The sequence below is a fragment of the Candoia aspera genome, chromosome 13 (genome assembly GCF_035149785.1).
Source record: "Candoia aspera isolate rCanAsp1 chromosome 13, rCanAsp1.hap2, whole genome shotgun sequence".
Taxonomy (NCBI): Eukaryota; Metazoa; Chordata; class Lepidosauria; order Squamata; family Boidae; genus Candoia; species Candoia aspera.
In genome coordinates, this window is record NC_086165.1 from 4348689 (window position 1) to 4368014 (window position 19326).

The following is a 19326-nucleotide window of genomic DNA, read 5'->3' on the forward strand; positions in this document are numbered from 1 at the left end:
GTGAATTATGTGGTCGTTAAGCGAATCCGGATTCCCCCATTGACTTTCTTGTTGGAAGCTGGCTGGGAAGGTCGCAAAGGGCGATCACGTGATCCCGGGATGCTGCGACCGTCGTAAATACATGCCGGTTGCCAAGCACCTGAATTTTGATCACGTGACCGCAGGGACACTGTGATGGTTGTAAGTGCGAGGACCAGTCGAAAGTAACTTTTTTCAGTGCTGTTGTAACTTCAAATGGTCACTAAATGAATGGTCATAAGTCAAGGACTACCTGTACCATGCAGCAGGGCAGGTTGTTCAGAGCTAAAACAAAACCCGAAATTGGGCAAAAACTTGTGAGAAGTTAACAATCTTGCCTCCTCCAAATGCTCAAGATTGCTGGCATTTGGGGGGGGGGGCAAAATATCCCGGGATTTCAGCTGAGGAGACCAACCTCCTGAGATTTTATTAAGTCATGACTTTGGGGCCATTTTTTAAAAATTGGTATAAAATTTGGGGCTCACACAGACCCCACCTGGGGTGCGACGGGGCTCCCAAGTACCTTATCAACGTCTCAGTATAATGCATATGCACAAGTCTTTTGATAATGTCTATCTGTATTTATGTCAAAGAGAGATCAGAGAAAAATGGAGATCTTCTGCCAGCCACTCATTTTCTCCCCAGGCTGACTCCATCTCTTTGTGCGGGGTGAGAAGCGAGAGGTGAAAACGAGCAGAGCTAACAAACTTCCCCTTTGTTAGTGTTTTGCTAACAAGATGTGTACAAGAAGGGTGGGAAGCCTCTCCTTCCCATTTATACGTTCAATTATTGATGGAAGGCAGTGTGCTCCCTTCAAGGAAGCCCACGATTTGTTAGCCCCCCAAAATGAATTACATACGAATCAGGCACCAAAATGTTTATATTCTCCACCTTTATAAATTATGGAGGGCCTTTTTGCACATAATTACCAGCAGTTTTTAATGCTTCTTGCTCTCCGCTTTTAATCCTTCTTGGAAGAGCACTTGTCACTCGCCAACTTGGGGGAAGAAGGAAGAGAGGAAAAGGCAGGCGTTTTGCAGCACGTGGCAGGAAGAGCTCGGTTGCAAGGTGGATTGGCAGGGAAGTTCAGGGCCGCCAAGGAATGTCACTGTAGGACAAGGAGGAGGTCTGCAAAGATCAAGGTTCCCCGGGGGATACGCTAAAACAGGGGTTCTTGATCTCTTCGGGACACGACTGAGAATCTGGGGAAACCTGTGGACCCCTTTTCAGAAAAATGCATTCAGTAAAATACATAGACATTGGCTGTATTGCAAAGAAATCCAATTACGCTCAAATGCAGTTACCAAAAGATTAAAAAATAACCAATATGTATTATGGCAATATATGTGCTTCTTTATTAGCCCATTAAATCACAGCAAGATAAGCTGGATTTCAGTTAGTGTTTTTCAAACCTGGCAACTTTAAGATGGGTGGACTTCAACTCCCAGAATTCCCCAGCCAGCCATCTTAAAGTTGCCAAGTTTGAAAAACACCGAGCTGGAGGTTGTAAAAGTTTTCCCATCCAACTTGACAGGCCCCCTAAAATGTATCCATGGACCCAAGGTTAACAGCCCCTGCTTTCCTCTAAAGGGAAAAGCAAATGTTCAGAAATGGTCCAGATTTTTTTTCTAGCATGGGATAAGAGATGCAGTGAGTGCCTTGAGTAGGGGGCCTCTACAAGCTTATGCCACCCCCTTGGTTCTTCATAGCCCTCCACATTCTAAAGAAATGTGTAATTCTTTTCTCATGCTAACACTAGGTGGTTGAAGAAGAATTAAAGTAATGCTTCTGTCCTAACAGCCAGGAAACACGCTGAGACAAGGAACTGGTCTCTAATGTTTATTGCTAGTACTTAACAGGAATCCTAACAAACTGAAGAAGCGTGGGAAAAACCCAGACATATAAACCCCAAAGATTAAGGCGGTCCCGATCTGTGTCTCTTTGAATGACTCACCAATTCCTCAGTGCTACGCATGCGCTTGACAGGCTGGATGGGAGCCCCCTGCTCGCCATCCTTACTCATGACATCTTCCAGGTGGCATCTGACCCATGAGCCACATGTATTGTGCCTCCTTCTTGAGTAATATTATGGTGGCGTTTCTCTGGTTCAGCACATAGCCTTAAATGGACACTGACATTTCTTTATCTGCTGCCACCCCAGGCAGTGGGTAGCTGTTTCACACTTTTGGGATTTTCTTTCCAATGGATTCCGTTCAACGGAAGAGTGGGCGAACTTCCCATTCCTTCCACAATCTTGTCTCTAGCAACAGTGAATCATTCTCAAGAGCATCACTGCAAAGATGTTGGAACGATAGCACAGAGGGAGTAAAAGAGGGTGCCAGTGATGAGCAATATTTTGGGGAGCAAGAAATTAGTTGCTCATCATTTGCAAAAAGGAGAAAACAGTGTTTGCAGTTAGCCTGTTCTTGGGGAATCCAGAGAGGCTGGGGGTGTGTAGAAGAAATCATCTGAGACCTTGGGAATACAAATAGTCCTCACTTAACGACTGCAATTGAGACTGGAATTTTGGTTGCTAAGTGAAGCAGTCATTAAGCGAATCTGACCCAATTTTATGACTGTTTTGTGGTGGTTGTTAAGCGCATCACTGTGGGCATTAAGCGAACCACATGGTTGCTAAGTGAATCACGTGGTTCCCCATTGATTTTGCTTGCCAGAAGCCAGCCAGGAAGGTGAAAAATGGCAATCACGTGACCACGGGACACTGCGATGGTCATAAATGTGAACTGGTTGCCAAGTGCCCAAATTGTGATCAGGTGACCACGGGGATGCTGCAACGGTCATAAGTGTGAGAACCAGTCATAAGTCATTTTTTTCCAACACCATTGTAAGTCCGAACCCTTACTAAACAAATGGTTGTTAAGTGAGGACTACCTGGATTCTCACAATGAGGCACAATTAGAAGCTAAGAGCTTTTTCATGCCAGTCTCCCTTCCCCACCCTCAAAAACACACATATGTTTGATTCAGGTTATGGCCTTTTTAACTCTTACTGTCACAAATTTCCATTATCTGGTAGGTGGGCATGTGGGACTCAAGAGGATGTTTTCAAAACTGTCCTTGAGTAATATTATGGTGGCATTTCTCTGGTTCAGCACATTGCCTTAAATGGATACTGACATTTCTTTATCCGCTGCCGCCCTAGGCAGTGGGTAGCTGTTTGACGCTTTGGGGATTTTCTTTCCAGTGGCCACGATTCAGCAGAAGAGTGGGTGGACTTGTCATTCCTTCCACGATCTTGTCTCTAGCAATGGCATCCCCTTGACTAGATACTTGCCTTTGTTTGCAGCCTTGAACTGGTAAAGTAGGGTTCTTCAAAAAGAAAATGCCCATACCCTGCATATGGAGTTTGCCAGGTCTTTCAGCCAGAACAATTCATCCATATCCCCCCTCTTCACCCCCCACCCAGCCACCCTCACAAACAGAAGGCCGTGTCCCCGTTTCCAACTTACCTGGGCACAAACATCCCCCACTGGCACCTTTCCTCTGCCCTGACCCCATGACATCACCTCTATCTCGTCCCAACCCACAAGGGAGATGGGCTGAAATCATCCTTAGCTGTACAGGTGTTCATGTAGTATTTCTGACCCCTTCCAGGTGCAGCTTCCAGGTGCTCCTAACCCTGCTTGGCTTTGCCACCCATCAACTTGGGGGAAGGTGAGGGGATCTGGCAACAGAAGCAAGAGAAGCAGGAGAGGAATTGGCAAGGGGTGGGGGCGAGATTTCAGGGTGGTACAGTTTTTTGCTGAAGACCCTTCAGCTGAGCAGTGGGACAAGGCTCACAGGATTCACGGTGCGGTGATAAAACATGACAACAAAACAGGCTTGTCTTATGCTTCTGCCGGTGGAAATCTAAGCCTACATGCATCATCTTTCTCAGTCTCCATGTTTCTGTCCACCCCACCAAATCCCGTAGAGAGGTCGTGCTCTGGGTCCCTCCTATCAAACAATGCCATCTTGTTGAACCCTGGAGTTGGACCTTCTCAGGGGCAGCATCTGCCCTGTGGAACAGCATCGCCTTGGAGATTCGGATGGCCCCAACCCTGTTCGCCTTCCACAAGGCACTGAAGACCTGGCTGTTCCCCCAGGCATTTGGGTCAGGTGGTGGATGAGTTCTGCTGCGGTTGGCGTTGAGTGAGATCAGTGGGTTCCTTGGGTACCAGAGGCTGTTCGGCAGGGTTGTTGTTTTAATCTTGTAAGCTGCCCAGAGTTACTGAATAAGGCAGAAGACAATCACTTGACAAGTCCAAGGGAACCGGCAATGAGATGGAAGTGTCAAGGGCCCGCATTGCTCACCCCGTACGCTTCCCTTTGTCCTACTGAACAAATAAGGGAGCAGAGTTCATTCTCAGCCCCCTCTTATATTTGAATAGGACCATGAAGGGGAGAGGCCATGACCGTTAGGTCCGAGAGACACCTTGTCCAAAGCCCATGGTCCAAAGTCTTCCGCTAGCGCCATATCAAAGCAAATAAAAGCATTGTCTCAGACTTGGAAATCCCCCCCCTCACCTCCTCAGAAATTTCTCTTTAGTTCAGCTTGTTAGAAGAAATGTGTGAAAATGGGAAAGAAGAAAGGATTACTGAGCAATAATGAGAGTAATTAAAAACCACTCCATCTCTTGCCAGCGGAGCCCCTTTTCAAAGCTCAGCAGGATTTTGATGTATGTGCGTCGGGAACGGGGGGGGGGGGTGGAGGTGGAATAGAGATGCCATGAACACTCAAGGGGTTGGTCTCTAAATTTAGGCAAGCAAAATGGAGCTTTTCAAAGGCAGTGCTGGTTTCTTGGAGGAGACATGCTGGTGGGCATCCTAGAAGAATACAAATCTATATCTATCTATCATCTATCTATCATCTATCTATCTATCACCTATCACCTATCATCTGTCCATCTGTCCATCTGTCCATCTATCTATGTCAGGAACCAGAGTAAGAACCACACTGAGCCGATATCTCCAACTCTAGTATTTTATTGTTCTTACCTTATAGATAGAATCTTGCCAGATTAAGGCTCTTCAACTAATCTAATGAAAAATATCCCAGAAGGGCTCTAGGGCGGAGCTCCCTTGAACCTCTTAACCTTCCCGGCAACAGAATCCAGGCTGCGAAGTCTCTTATTAGTCTGGAAATGTGTTGTCCTCTGGGAACCAGTGGCAGCGCTGGAATCCACCACAATCTATCATCTATCTATCTATCTATCTATCTATCTATCTATCTATCTATCTATCTATCTATCTATCTAGTCTGTGAATTTCTCAAGTGTGGAAACTGTATAGACTTAGCCTTCTGTCTATGCTTAATTAAAGTACTGGTCCATCTCCCATCAGAAAGGGCTTCTCCCTCCACCGCACCCCACCCTGAGCAAACTGCAATGGCTAGAGTGGAATCCTTGCATGCAAAGCAGGTGCTCCCACTTCCCTAGAAAGGAGTCCTAGCTATTCCTCCTAGATAAGGAAAGGCCTGGGTAGCAAAACAGAATTATTAGAGAGCATTTAAGGAACATGGTCTTTGTGGATTCTACAAGGAATGGACATCATCTGGACCACTGATGGTTGAAAGGCCACATTACATTACATTACATTACCTGATTAGGTGACATCATCAGTGCATCCTCAGTGCATCAGAGCACTGATGATATTACCTCATTAGGTGATGAAACGTCTGCAAGCCCACAGCCAAGCTCAGAGAGCAACAAGGACTGCACAGTTCAACCCCGAGCTACAGATAATCTCTTCTATTGGCTTCTTTGTTTGTCCCATGTAGAAAACAGGCAGAGTTTTGATCACACCATTGCAGCATCCTCTTAACTATTGTGATCATACTCCTGATCCATCTGTTCATGGCTTTTATTTATTTGTTTGGTTGGTTGCTTGTTTATTTATCTATCAGATTTTTATCACCACCCATCTCCCCCACACGGGGACCCTGGGCGGTTCACAATAAAAACAATTTAAAATTTGATAAAATCATGAATACTACCAATAATCAATAAATACAAAATGCAATGAAATCCGAGCCATGGCGGATCTAATTCAACCCATAAGGGGATAAAGCCGGTCCCGGCAGAACTAGGGAACCAGCTGGGATATTCTCAGCTCTTCCCAGCCCCAGAGATCTTTCTCACACCTTGAGCTCCGAATGAAAGGCAGGACAGACAGCTAATAAGCAAAGAAGCAAATACATACTGTCAATAATGGAATTGTGCCATCGTGCCCATTCAGACCCAGGTAGGCAACTCGAGTCTTACGGCACTCCTGGGCCAGGGGATGCATTCTCAATGCCCACCAGGTACCAACCCTGTCAAACCTTCCTTTTCTTTTTCCATCATTACAACTTAAAAAGCGAAACAGAGATGTGGCAGATTCCAAAGCACGGCCGCAGCCTCCTGCGTTAGGTTGCTCTACAAGAACGCCTTTAAGTTCTGCAGGGATCCTTGGAAATAAATACACCACAGGTCTGCTGCCTACAGTTTCATTTGCAGGGGGGTCCAGCTGCACAGGATGGGGTGGGGGAAGATAAGAAAAGGCAGAGTGCATGTCTGGGGCCTGGGGGGTGGGATGTTGGGGGCAACTGGTTTGCTTTTGGGTGGTAAAGCAAGCCCCCGTCCTTTCTTCTCAGGCAAAGAGGTAGTGTGTTGTGTGGGTAAAGGTGCTCAACTAGGAACAGGGAGACCCAGGTTTTACTCTCCCCTCAGCCAGAGAAACTTCCCAGGGAGGACAGGTTTACATCGCAACATGGCAGTGCCCATTCCAGGTCTGCAGCCAACATGGCAGTGCCCATTGCCCACCCTTCTCACCCCTGCAGACCCCCATGAGAGGGAGAGCTGTGTATGCCACTTTGTGTCAAGCCCCTAATAGCCATACACAGCCCAGCCCTCAAGCGTCACAAAGCCTCTTATTAATTAGAGTTTCTGTCAAGAAGGTAAAGGGTTAGGCTGCAAAACTTTGGAAGTGGAACAAGCCAAATCTCTATATCCCCTCACTAGTGAATTCACCCAGGTGAGAATGAAGCTCTTTTTCCCAGAATGCGAGACCAAAGGGCCCACTGTCCTTTTTCCAGATCAGACTGGCATTGCGATGTCCGTTAGTCCCCCAGGTGGCTTCCATGGCTGAGGAGGGACTAGAACTTGGGTCTCCCTCCTCCTAGTCCAGCACCTTCACCACTGGACCACCTTAGCACTGGGGCTGAGAGGGAAAGACTCACTCAAAGTCTTCCCTGGATCGCTTCTGTGCCGGGGGGGCGACTTGAACCTGCATCTCTCTGCTTTTTGTCCAACACCCCACTGGCTCTCTGTTGACTGAGGCAGTTCACTTTCAGATTTCTGGCAGATCTACAGAGATTGGGCACTTCTTTGCATCCCCCTGCTGTTGGCTGGAAGCATCAAGCGGAGGAAAAGAGCAATGAAGAAGAAGCTTGTGGGCTGGCATTCAAACCAATGAATTATTTAGGGATCGTTTTATGAGGCTTGGGAGATTATCCTCACTCTCCACCCCACCCCAATATAGGAGTAGAAAACACTGTTTCTGTGACATGTGGTCGATTTAGCTACAATTCTCCCCATCACCATGTCCAGTTTCATTGCAATTCATCAAGTGCCCAGATCTTGGTTTGGAGAGGAAACCAAGCCAAGCTCGGAAGTTCCTTTTATAAATGGGGGTCCAAGTAGAAGTGTGCCACCATGAGAAGAAGGGCAGAGTCTTGCTCTCATCTGGCTCCATTCCAGCCTCATCTGAAATGCTGTCAATCTTCAGTAGCTACAGAGTGCTGGATGAGTCAGGATCCCTAATCGCCTGGACCACAAGGCCAGGGGAGAAAAAACACCCTCAGCAGCTTTTCCAAAAGGGAAGAGATGGGTTAAGGGCAGAGGGAATGGATAGGGGGGACATGCCCCTGCAGAATCCATTTCTGCGCTGGAGAGGTTTGCCCCAAAACCCCAGCACACTTCACTGCAGTGCCCTGATAGGAGGAAGAGGGATTTCCTTGCTGAAGGATGCTGACGGCCTTCATGCGTCTTCCCTCCGGCCTCGCTCAGTGAAAGCTAGCTGCTGCTGTTGATGCTAACCTGCCAAGCAAGACACAGGTGTCTTGAGCTTGCATCTCTTGAGTTTGGTTGCCTCCAGGGCCTTCTCCCACTCGATGTGAGCGGCTCATCACCTCTTTGACAGCTCGTGCCAACAGCTCAGCAATCAGCGCAACCGTTGGGCCAGCAGTCTCAGCATAATCCAAGGGGGAGCGATGCTAAAAGTAGCCTGCTGGAGGTTGGATAGTGTTTCCTTCTGGATAGCTCCCCGCATCGCTTGCTTTGCAGGGCAGGCCCAGAAATGACAGCCAGAGGTCCCCTCCTGGGCCATGAGCTACTGGGGAGGCACTAGCTCTGGGTCTCCAGCCTCAAGCCTGGGACTGCATTAGAGGACCTCCAAGGTCTTCTACAAGCTCTGGGACTCTAGATATAAACCACTGGTGAGGTCATGGGGCAAGAGTGACCAAGTGGGATGAATGAGGTTTCCATGGGTGAATGCGTTAGGGGGAAATGCCAGTGCTTCTTGTTCACCTTCTTTGCACTTAATGACCACCAGCCTCTCGGTCTTGCCCCCAGAGCCAACTTAGGATATTAACAGCCTTGGCTAAAGGGGAACGTGGGACCCAAGTGAGGTTGCTTGTAGGAAAACCAGCCAGACTAGCAATGAGCATTGGTGGGAGAAGATCAACATCTTCTGGTGCATCTCAGGACAACAGGCAAGGGCTGTTTTTGTAAGGCAACCTTTGTGGCATGGAAAGATCTGCTTCAAACGGCTTTTGATCTGCAGCCTGGAGGGTCCACCTCACTCTGCCTAATGGTAGCACTGACCTGCATGCCTCCCCTCCAGCCACAGTCTTCTGCCCTTTCCCTTCCCCCTCCCCCAACCGTCCAGCCCTTACTCATTCCTTCAGTGCATTTATTGTTCCTTGCTCAGGAAGAGAGACTTAACTGCTGCAGGTCGATACAGGATATTCTTTGGGCAAGACTGCAATTCAGGAAGGGCTTGCCCTCATTAATCTGGGCTCTCTTGCCTTTAGAAAGAGAGAGCATTGGGGTTCTGCAGAACTCTCCAATTCAAGCAACATCCAAAGAGAAAGGTGGCTACTGCAAACAGATGTGTTTGTAGACAACTAGATTTTCTGCGTCCTTACACTGCAATCCAGGAGGACTCCATGCTGAGCACTGGAACTTTACAGCTCCATTGTGTGTTGTGTACGAGTCCTAATCTCAGCTAAGTGTTATGTGGTACCATGTAGCACCCTACCAATGAGATCATCATCCAGGTCAGATGATGCTGCTGGTGGCCTTCTCCAAACCATTTAGAGAGATGTCCATTGCCATGGCAGGTCTCTCCCACCCACCGCTGTTCTTCCTGGCATTGACCATCTTTTCCACCCTGAAGGAGAAGCATTGGCTACAAAGCAGCTTAATCACAAAGGATAGACTGCCTAATACTGAATCAAACCATTGGTCCCTCGACCTCAATGTTGCCCACTCTGACCGGCAGCCGCTTTCAAAGGTTCTGCTGAGGGTCGATCCTGAGACTTCTTGCATGCAAAATAGGGGCACCATCTCTGAGTTCCCTATTTCTTGGCTTCCGATTCCAGCATCCTTACACCTAACAGTTCCCACCTGAACCAATTTCAGGCTAGAAAGATCTATTGGAGGCCTGGGGGGTGGGGGGGGGAATGTTGGGGGAAACTTATTTGTTTCTTTTGCAATAGCAATTTTTTCCATTCATTCCAAGACAGCAGGCACTGCCCAGGTGTCTTTTCTACTATCTTTTTTATCACTGGGTGCAAAAAAATCTGCTCAGCCCAAGCAAATCGACCCGGTGACCTTGGAGACATCCCAGAATAGCAATTCTCCCCTCTTTCCCTTCCAAATGCTGCTCTCCTCTCTCCCAGCACCCCCCCTCATTGCAACCCCTCCTTTGCCCAACTCATTTTCTGTCCCCCCTTCACACACACCCCTTTTCTTCTCTCCCACTCTCCAACATGTTTCTAAATGACAAATCTACACAGATGCTCTGGCATTTTGCTTTCCTCCCCCCACCCACCCCCCCGCTCCAAAACGCCCTCTTGGTTATCCTTACCAAATCCTCAGCTTTTCCTCCTCTTCTCTGAACTATTAATGATTTTAAACTGCCAACAATATGTCTGGAAAAATTCCAGCAAAATGGTGGAAGCCAGCCCGGAGCCGAACTATTGAACAATTGACGCGAAGCCCAATGGCAGGATTGACTCAAAATCTTCAGCTCCATTATCCAGCCACCCATCCAAGTTTCATTCCTTGGGATGGGGACATACACTGAGTGGATGATTGAAAAAAAGGTTCTCATCATCATTTTTTTCCCATTCCACACTTGCTCTGAAAGTTCATTCACAAGTTCTTTCTCCCCAGCAAAAGAGCATCCAAGGTCATCATAACAATACTCAAAATATTCTGAGCAATGCAGAAATATAACCCATCATATCATCTACCCTTCCCACAACTTTGTGCCATCCAGATCCTAGGCCAATAGAGTTCCCAGCAGGGGGGTCCACAGGGTGTGGTCAAAAAAGTCATGATGGTTTGGCTCACACCATTGCAGCTGCCATCTTCATGTTTTTGACCACACTCGGCAAGCACCCATCATTCCCTGAAGTTCTAGAATGCTATTCCCAGAATTTCTGGTGGCCATCGCTTTCACATATTAAAATGATATGCAAGGTGCAACAGGGTAATTTGCACACATGTTGAGATCCTCACATTTCTGTGACGTTTATCAGATCCATAGGAAATTGCCATATAGGGAGCCAAGCCATTAGTCCATCTTGCTCACTGGCAATGGCTCACTAGGATTTCCAGACCTACCTAGAAATGCTGGGCATCAGATCTAATATTTTGTGCCCATAAAGTGAGCCCTCTACTTCTCTTACTATCTGAGAAACAACAATTGGTCACAGGCAAGGCAGTAACATCTGGGTTGTCATCTTCACAGCTGTCTAGAAGAAAACATGGCAGGAGGCATCACTTTAGAACATTTTGACATAGATTGTTTGCTCATTGACAACAGGAGTCTATTGACAACTAGGATTCATGGAGAGATTAACTAGAAAGAGAATGATCCAGCAACTATGAATCTTGGAATCAATTATCAAGCTATGGAACTGAGAATAGACCTTATGTTGAGGTCCATCAAGTTCCAAGGAAATAGATGTCAAAAAAGAAGAAAAGAAACTCGTTCATACCATTTGTCAATGATAATTAGTCATTATGGTTATAGTGAACTTCCAACTTCCAACAGCCTTGAATAAGTCGTGCTGGTTGATCACCGCAATGATCTGTGGATTTTCTACTGGTGGGAGAGAAGCATCTAGTTGGCCACTATGAGAAGCTGAGATGATGGCTAAATGAGACATCTCTAAATGGGGATTATTTTGTGTTCTGAGCCCAATAAAGTGGGTGAGAAGATGAAAGCAATCCCAGATTCTCCAAAATTGTGAGAGAGGTGTTCTAATATGGCTGAAGGCAAGCGGATGCTCTCCAGATGCCTTAGACCTCAACTCCCATCATCAACTGTAGACAGCCAGGAATTGTCCAATCCACCTGCAGGCTGCCTGTTCTAGTGGTCCAACTCCCATCATTACCATTCTTCCCCCAGGAAGGAGCTCAGTCTGGAGAGAGCTGACCTAGTAGATCTCAGTCCATTTCAGATGATGCAGAATGCTGAAAAGGAAGAGAAGTGTGCTAAACAACATCAGAAAACCTTCTGGCCCATTTCATACATGAAAAGTGCCCCTACTCCTCTAATGTCCAGATTTTGTACAGGGCAAAGGGAATGGCTTTGAGGGGCAGGAGGAAGACTCACTACCAAGACAACGATCAGATAAAAGAGGGCTGAGTCGGGGTCCGAAGGGTAACCTGAGAAAACATCTCAGACTAAGATCCTCCCTAGTTCTCAGGGGAGGCGCGGGGGAGCACATTCAGACCTGCAAGATTCTGTTACTATACCTTTACAATAAAAGTAGTATTGGCCTACATGACTTTGGTTTCCTGGTCTGGTTTACCTTGAAAGGCTGATAGATTTTCAGGCTCTTTCAATAATATAGGTGTTCATTCCTGTTTCTACTACTGATTCTTCCTTGTATTGTCAGCTCTCCTAAGATCCTCTGGCTGACCTTAGATTACATGGGCAATTTCAAGCCATGTGCGCTTTGTGGGCATCATGGAAAGAGGTTAACTCCCAGTTTCTCATCCCTGTGGTTTTATCCTGCAACATCCAGGATACTGGCACCCTCTGTTGGAAACCGGCAGGCAATGCTGGTCTACAAAAAACTTAAAAATGGGCTTGGAGATGAGCTTCCACCTTTAGCAGGCAAGGGAAAGGAAGGCGTTTCAGAGTTGTACATTTCCTTAAAAACATTCTCATGTCAGCAAGCAGCTTCATCTCTCATATCTTGTCGAGTGCGGGCATGTTTTGGCTCTTGGCATGAGTCACAGTGAGATGAAAGGCAACCAGCAGAGCCTTTTGTTTTAAGCAAGTGTGTGTGTGTTGATGAGTTCAAACCAGAGGAGCAATCAACCAGTGCATGGAGGGCCGGTTCTAAGCAAGGAGGAGGGAGATGTAGGGCGTGGGGCTGGATCACTCTACCTGGGCAGACGTAGGGAACTGGCCGCCCTCCAACCACTGTTAATGCAAGGAGGGTTGGGACTCTCCATTCCTGCTCCTGGGAGTCTGAGCTCTGGTGGCTGAGTGGGACGGACTGAGAAGCAAATTCCTTTTTGTCCAACGAGCATCACACACTCTTGATTGAAAGGTAGGGTACATAACGCTTCCATCAGCATCTCAGAAAGGCTTGGCTCTCTGGGATTTGTGATCGCGTTGTCCATTTCAATGAAATCATTACAAGGCAGACAGCAAGCAAGGCTAAATACGGGGGGGGGGGGGGGGTACTTGGATGGCGCCCTTCCCTTTTAGCTGAAGACCCTGAGAGACAAAGATGCGCATCATGAAGTGGGGGGCAGTGCAGGCATATCCATAGCTTACAGCCAAGTGTTTACTGCATGTCCGGAAAAGATTTCCAAATCTGAGATCTTGGGAGGAAGTTCCTTCCACCGTCCCTCCCAATCAAGTGTTTTTCTAGAAGCTGGAACTGGTCAGGTGGACCAGATTAAATCACCCATAATCCCTGGGCAGCATGGTTGGGGATGATGGGAGTTGTGGTTGGACGTGCTTGGAGGACACTTGGCTGGGGAAAAGTGGAGTTGGGTGAGGCAGGGGTCTGGCCAGGATCAGAGAAGGTATGGCATCCACATTATTCGCCCATGTCTCTTTTAAAAATGAAGCAGGTATGGGAAGACCTGACTCAGTAACGGCAGCTGGCTGATCTTGACAGGAAGCTAAAAAGGGTCAGCCCTGGGGATTCTGTCGCCGGAGCACCCCCAGGAGACCTCAAGGCAGTAGGTTAGATCAAGAAATCAAAAGAACCCCCCAGTAGAAAGGACAGGGCAAATCACTTCCATGTGGTTTCTGAAAAAAATACCTGGACGTGTCTGTGATGTCTTCAGGAGACAGGTCCAGCTCATAAAACACTTTGGCTCGGATAAGGAAGGGGGCCATGAACTGGGGTGGGGGACAGCAAAATAAAACACCCCTTTGCTCCAGTTCCCACCTAGCTCGCCCTGACCCACATTTAATTTAAACACACACCACAACACACACACACACATGCATGGAAAGGTTACTCCAGGGCAGGGCTGGCCTGCTGATCTGCAACAGCTTCAATGGCTCCGACAGATCTGCATCCACCACCCGGTTACAGGCTTTGCTTTTTGTCCACTGCCACCTGCTTTGCAAGACGGAGACGGCTTTTGTGTTCTTGTTGGCTTGGGCACCAGCAGAACACAATCCACATGGCACGCAGACAACCCATTACCATTTGGAGCAGACTGCCCTGGTTTGTATTTCAAGCAGCCAGCGCATGGTGGGAATGCCATGTTCTTTTTTGCAATGTGCATTAGCGACAACCCATTCCCTTTTGTCTCCCCCCGCCCCCTCTTTTGTCTCAGCCATATGGGGTTCACAGATCGTCACGTTACGCTTTCATCCTGGCTTCACATCTCTAAGACTGTGAACCGGGGAGAAAGTTAGGAGAGGAGATGATCATCAATGGTCAGGGGCACACCTGGTTTACTGAAGCCCCTAAATGCAGCGTCTGGCTGAGGTTTAAAAGCAAGGGACAGGAACAGATCTCTTCCAGAACTTTTATAAAAAGCAGGAGAGATCCTAAAGACCTCGATCAACCTTTGCCCATTTGGCATCTTCCAGAAGTGTTGGGACACCCATATGTTGGTTGAGGGTACGGTTGGGTCAGATAGCTCCCTGTGTAACCAAGTTTGCCTCCATCTTGTAGACGTTTGACATTTATGACCTCATAATCAACATTTTCCAGAAACAGATGGTGCTTAGAACCCAATCTGTGATAGAAGTAATATCAGAAGTCCATGTGACTTCATGGACACATCACTGGAGTTTTCTTGGCAACGGCACTGAGGTGGCTTGCTGCTGTCTTATTCCAGAACATTTTTCAACTTCCCAATCTAGTTTATAACCGTGGGATTTCTGGTGGTGCCACATCCAAGGACGAACCAGGCCCATCCTCACCTAGTTTCCCAAGACAAACAAGTCCAGGCAGGTGCTGTCCCCTGCTGAGGCAATTTACATGGCTGTTTAAAAATACAGCCCCTAAATAAATATATCCAATGACGTTAGCTGAGCTGCAGCTGTCTGAAAACGTATCGGAAGTCAAATGGGTATCACCCAAGCCAATTAACAGATATCAAATAATATTAACAATACCAGCCACAGCATAATGACAAAGCTTTTAACTCAATGTCAAGGACATCATCTGAACACAATTTCAAAGGGAAGACTGAGTTTAAATGTTTTCTCAGATGGTAGGAAATGTCAGTTAATGCACTTGGAAACATGCGTTTCACTTGCTTGGGCCTTTCTGTTTTAGATCTCCAACCTGCCACCCATCTTACACTGAGTAATCTGGAAAATGCTTCTTTGGAATAGAAACCCTCCCTCCTTGGATCAGACCAAGGAGAAGGTCCACAGTTGAACAGCTGATCCATTTCCTCAAGTGCAGAAGGTTGTAAGATCACTTCCCAGGTAGGGTTGGAAAAGAACATGGACAACTGGAGCTGGTGAGTGTAGTCTTCCTCCCAAACCTGATGCCCTCCAGAGATACTAGCTTCTGACTCCATTTCCCCAGGTTATCTGGAGTTGCAAGTCCACTGCATCTGGAATGGTCTCACTTATGGAAAGCCGATGTTAAGCGTGCAGTTCTAGAGGGATCTGTGCATTGACCTATTAAACATTTATTTATTAAATGAATTTATACAGCCGCCCATCTAACCAATGGGACTCTGGGTGGCGACTTGATAGAAGATCAGCTGCCCGTGTTCCTCCTTCTCCATCCACCCTGTCCAGTATCACCCCCAACCTCTTCTTGCCTTAGTGGTATCCATCTTCTATTTGCAAATTCATGGCATATTTGGCAGGCTGATGAGCTGGTCTGCAAAGCTGTGGGTGTGGTGTAAGGTTAAGCCATGTTTAGGTCAAGCTCAGCTCCCAAAATCTTACAGGGATAGAAAGCAGTTTGCTTGGCCTGATATGGAAGAGATTTACCATTGCTGTTTTCTTGGATGCGTTTGACTTCCCAGTCCTGGATGACTGTGATGTCCGTGTATCAACCAGGGTCCAAACCGCTTAGCTTTCTGGATCAGCCAAGGCCAGCTAGATGTGGCTCCTCAGCTGGTCCAACCTGTCCTAGAGGCTGTAGTCATTCCAGCAGTGGCCGGTCCTTCTACTTTTAGAATATAATGGACATCAGAAAGTAGGTTCATTACGCCTGAATTTAGGAAACTTATTTTCTGGGTGGGTGGGAATAAGTGGAGAAAAGTCTCAACAAAGAATGCCCCCCCCCCAACTTGTGTAGAATGTCAGGCAAGGAGATCCAGGAGCTTTTTCTTTTATTTGTGAAAATAAATTCCTTCCTTCCCTTCTTCCACCCTTCCTTCCATTTCGGGGGTGGGGGTGGGGGTGGCTTCGCAGTTCTTTGAAGAAGCTGGAGGGGGGGAAATAGCTCTCCACACCATTTTTTCCTCCCCAACCTGCCCCTCCCTTCCCATTTCTTTCTCTCCCTCCCCGTTTTCCTCTGCCACTTTTGTTTCTGGCTCAATAGATTGGGGGGGGGGGGGGCGGAGGACAAGAACAGGCGGCCAAGACCCCAATTCAGAGGTTCCCCCTCCTACTTCTCATCTCCATCTCCCCAACATTGCTTTTTCCCCCCCGCAACCCCCGCCGCCTCCTCTTTGCATTTGGAGGACCCGGCTTCTGGCCTCTTAAAACTGCCCCCCCCCATTTTGTTTGTTCTGTCCTGATTAGCATCCCGCACACACACACACCCCGCCAGTCAGGGAGGAGGAGGCGCGCGCGCGGATCAGAGTCTCCCCTTTTTTTTCCTCTCCGCGGCCCCCAAATCAGCGCCTCCGGGCGCGCGCACTGCCTCCGCCGCTCCCGCTGGCGCGCGCGCGCTCCCCACCTGTCCTTCGGGAGGAGGTGGCGGCGGCAGGAGGAGGAGGAGGCGAGGAAGGCGCGCCGGGCAGAGCCGCTTCGCTCCGACAGGCGGCCACGGGGTGGGGGGAGCCGGACGGGGGCCCGATCACGCCCGCAGGAGGTGGGGAGGGGCGCGCCGAAGAGCCAGGAGGGGGAGCGGCGGCGGCGGCGGCGGCGCGCTTCGACCCGGGGACGGGAACGCCCGGAAGGGAGGCTGGCTCGCTGGAGCGGGCGAGCGGGCGGGCGGGCGGAGGCTGGGGAGCCGCCGCCGCCGCCGCTGCTGCCGTCGCCGCTGCGCTGAGAGGTGGCGGCGCCGGGTGGGACCCGCGATGCCATTTCTGCCCGGGCGAGGCGGGCGGCGAGAATGAGAGATGCAGGTAAGCGGAGGCTGGCTCTGATTCGGATTAAGGCCGGGCGGGAGGGGGCTGCTGTTCGGCGGAGGGCTCCACTCCGCGCTGCTGTTTTGGGGACGGGGGGGTGCGTTCCTGGCTTGCAGACCCCCCTCCCTCCCCCGACCATTCCCCTATCCAGATTTCCTGCGCCTTCCCACCTCTGGATTCGGAATCCCGGAGGCGCGAGGCTTAGAGTCCCGGGGGGACCCTCGGAGGAGACCCGCGCCGTTTTGCAGATCTGCTCCGGCTGTGCCCATGTGTGAGAGGGGAGGGGTCTCCCCCCTCCCGATCTGTGCCTGTCCCCCCCCCCCCTCCCGCCTTGAGTTCTGCTTCGCATGCTGGGCTGGTTTTGAGGCTTCGGAACTGGGAGGGGGCGGGGGGGGGACAGAAAATGCCTCCTTTGGCATCCGGGCGCGCTTGCCTTTCTGAGCCAGATTTCGCGGGCGGGGGGTGGGGCGGGGGGGCTGCTCCAATCCCAGTTTGGAAGGCGACGCTTCAGAGTAGATATTCTAGGATTGGGATCTATCTGAGAGGCAGGGAAGGAGGGGCATCTCGGCCCCCTCCCCTCCTGGAGATCTGGTCCTCTACGCCTTTGGGGAGGTGAAGAGGTGTCTTTTCCGCCCCCCCGTTCCACCATGAGCCGGTTCCCCCCCCCCGCCCCCCGGAGCTGTAATTGGTCTCCTTCCGAGCTAACTGTCTGCACCAAATTCGCTCGGAAGTTTGTGAGTATCGGGGCTGGTTGAGACGCCGCCGCTACGGATGGGGCTCTCTGGAGGTACATCGCTGGGGTGGGCTGTTTCGGGAGGGGGGAAGGGGCAGAATCCACCTGCGTTTTCACCCGCCGTGAAGGTGATAGGGGTGTGTGCTGTTTGTCTGGAACCCCCCCCTTCCTCCCCCCCTTCCTAATCTTTGGAAGAAGCGTGTGTGTGAGAGAGAGGAGGGTGCCTTTGGTCTGCGCGTGTCTTCCCGGAGGATTGGGTCTTGGGAGGGGTATCGTTTGGGGCTAAAGTGGGGAGGGGGGTCTTTGGCCGGCTTCCAGGTGGGTGTCTTTTGTGTTCGGTGTCCCCTTAGCCTCCGCTCTTACGCAAGCAGGGCGTTTGTGTGTGTGTGTGTGTGTGTGCGCGCGCGCGCGCGTGTCTGTGTGTGTGTGTGCCACCAACTGCCCTCCTGATCCTCTTTGGCTGGCCTGCTGGTGCGTCTGTGTGTGTGTGTCCCTGTGTGTGCAGATCTTGGATGGAAGGCTACTGAGTTGCCAATTGGAGTTGGGGGTCTGGAGACATTTTCCAGTGCGGGGTGGGCTCTGGCTGAAGAGAGGGATGAGATGAGTTGAGACCAGCATCCCGGAGCATTTCCAAAGCAGATCTTTGCTTTCTCCCCTCTCCTTTTGCCCTCCCCCCCCCCCACCCACAATCAGCTCACCCCTCGCAATTTTGCCAGCCTCTTTCCCAACCATGAATGTCTCCCCTTGTTCACCCCTTGTTCCTTTCCCTTTCCCCCTTCAGAGGTTTTATCCCTCCTCTCTGGCCCCCACAGAGCATGGTTCAGATGCTGCTTGTCCTTGGCAAATGGATGAGGGATCTTTGCCGCTTAAGAACCCGGCACCTTTGTCTTGATAGGATGGGCCTCTCGGACACCTCCCGGCCGGTGGGTGGAGGCTGCTTGAGAAACAGGGGACCCCTTTCAGCTTGGCAACCAACCTCCAGATGGGAAGCTTGGTTTCCAGGCAGTTGTCTCCCTGTTCCTAAGTGCGGGAGGCAAAAGAGGCTGAGATGCTAGAAAATCGGGAGTTAAGATTTAGGCTGGGTTTAAATAGATGTTTTACTTGAACTGTGGTAGGACTCTCCAGGATGTCAGGAAGGGACTGGGGTCTCTCCATCTGTCCACTCCCTGATCTTTTTGATGGCGAATACCAGGAATTTCAAAGCAGGGACGCCATGGTGGTGACAGGAGCCTTCTGCACCTAATTTTATGGCCCTTAACCCCAATGCCAGTACATCAATGCGCTTAGCAAGACGTCTCTTTGGGCGAGTAGAATGGCACAGTCTGGAACAGCTCCTGCTGTTTTTGAGGCCTTGAAGCACAGAAACAAAATTTCTGCTGTTATTGTTTCTTAGCAGGGGCCAAAGGCTTTTTCGAATCCGTTTGCATGCCGGCAACACCCTTTTTGATGCATAATGTCTGGTCCGATGAATTGTACAGCTCAAGAGCCTCAGTGTTCCCATCTATAAAATGGGACCTTATTTTTAATTGTGTTGATAGACCTTAATGTT

General features: G+C 49.5%; 1 protein-coding gene across 2 annotated transcripts in view; it reads left to right on the top strand.

Moving 5' to 3' along the window:
* LINGO1 (leucine rich repeat and Ig domain containing 1) overlaps positions 1-19326 on the top strand; it is a 128452-nt gene that overhangs the window by 64634 nt on the left and 44492 nt on the right. The window contains exon 1 of one of the 2 annotated variants that reach the window (XM_063314261.1): positions 16907-17041. The exons of the other annotated variant lie outside the window; for it this stretch is intronic. Coding sequence (XP_063170331.1) covers positions 17036-17041 — 6 coding nt within the window. The 5' untranslated portion in view covers positions 16907-17035. Of the gene's footprint in view, positions 1-16906; positions 17042-19326 lie in introns of those variants that run through there. 2 annotated transcript variants of the gene reach the window in all.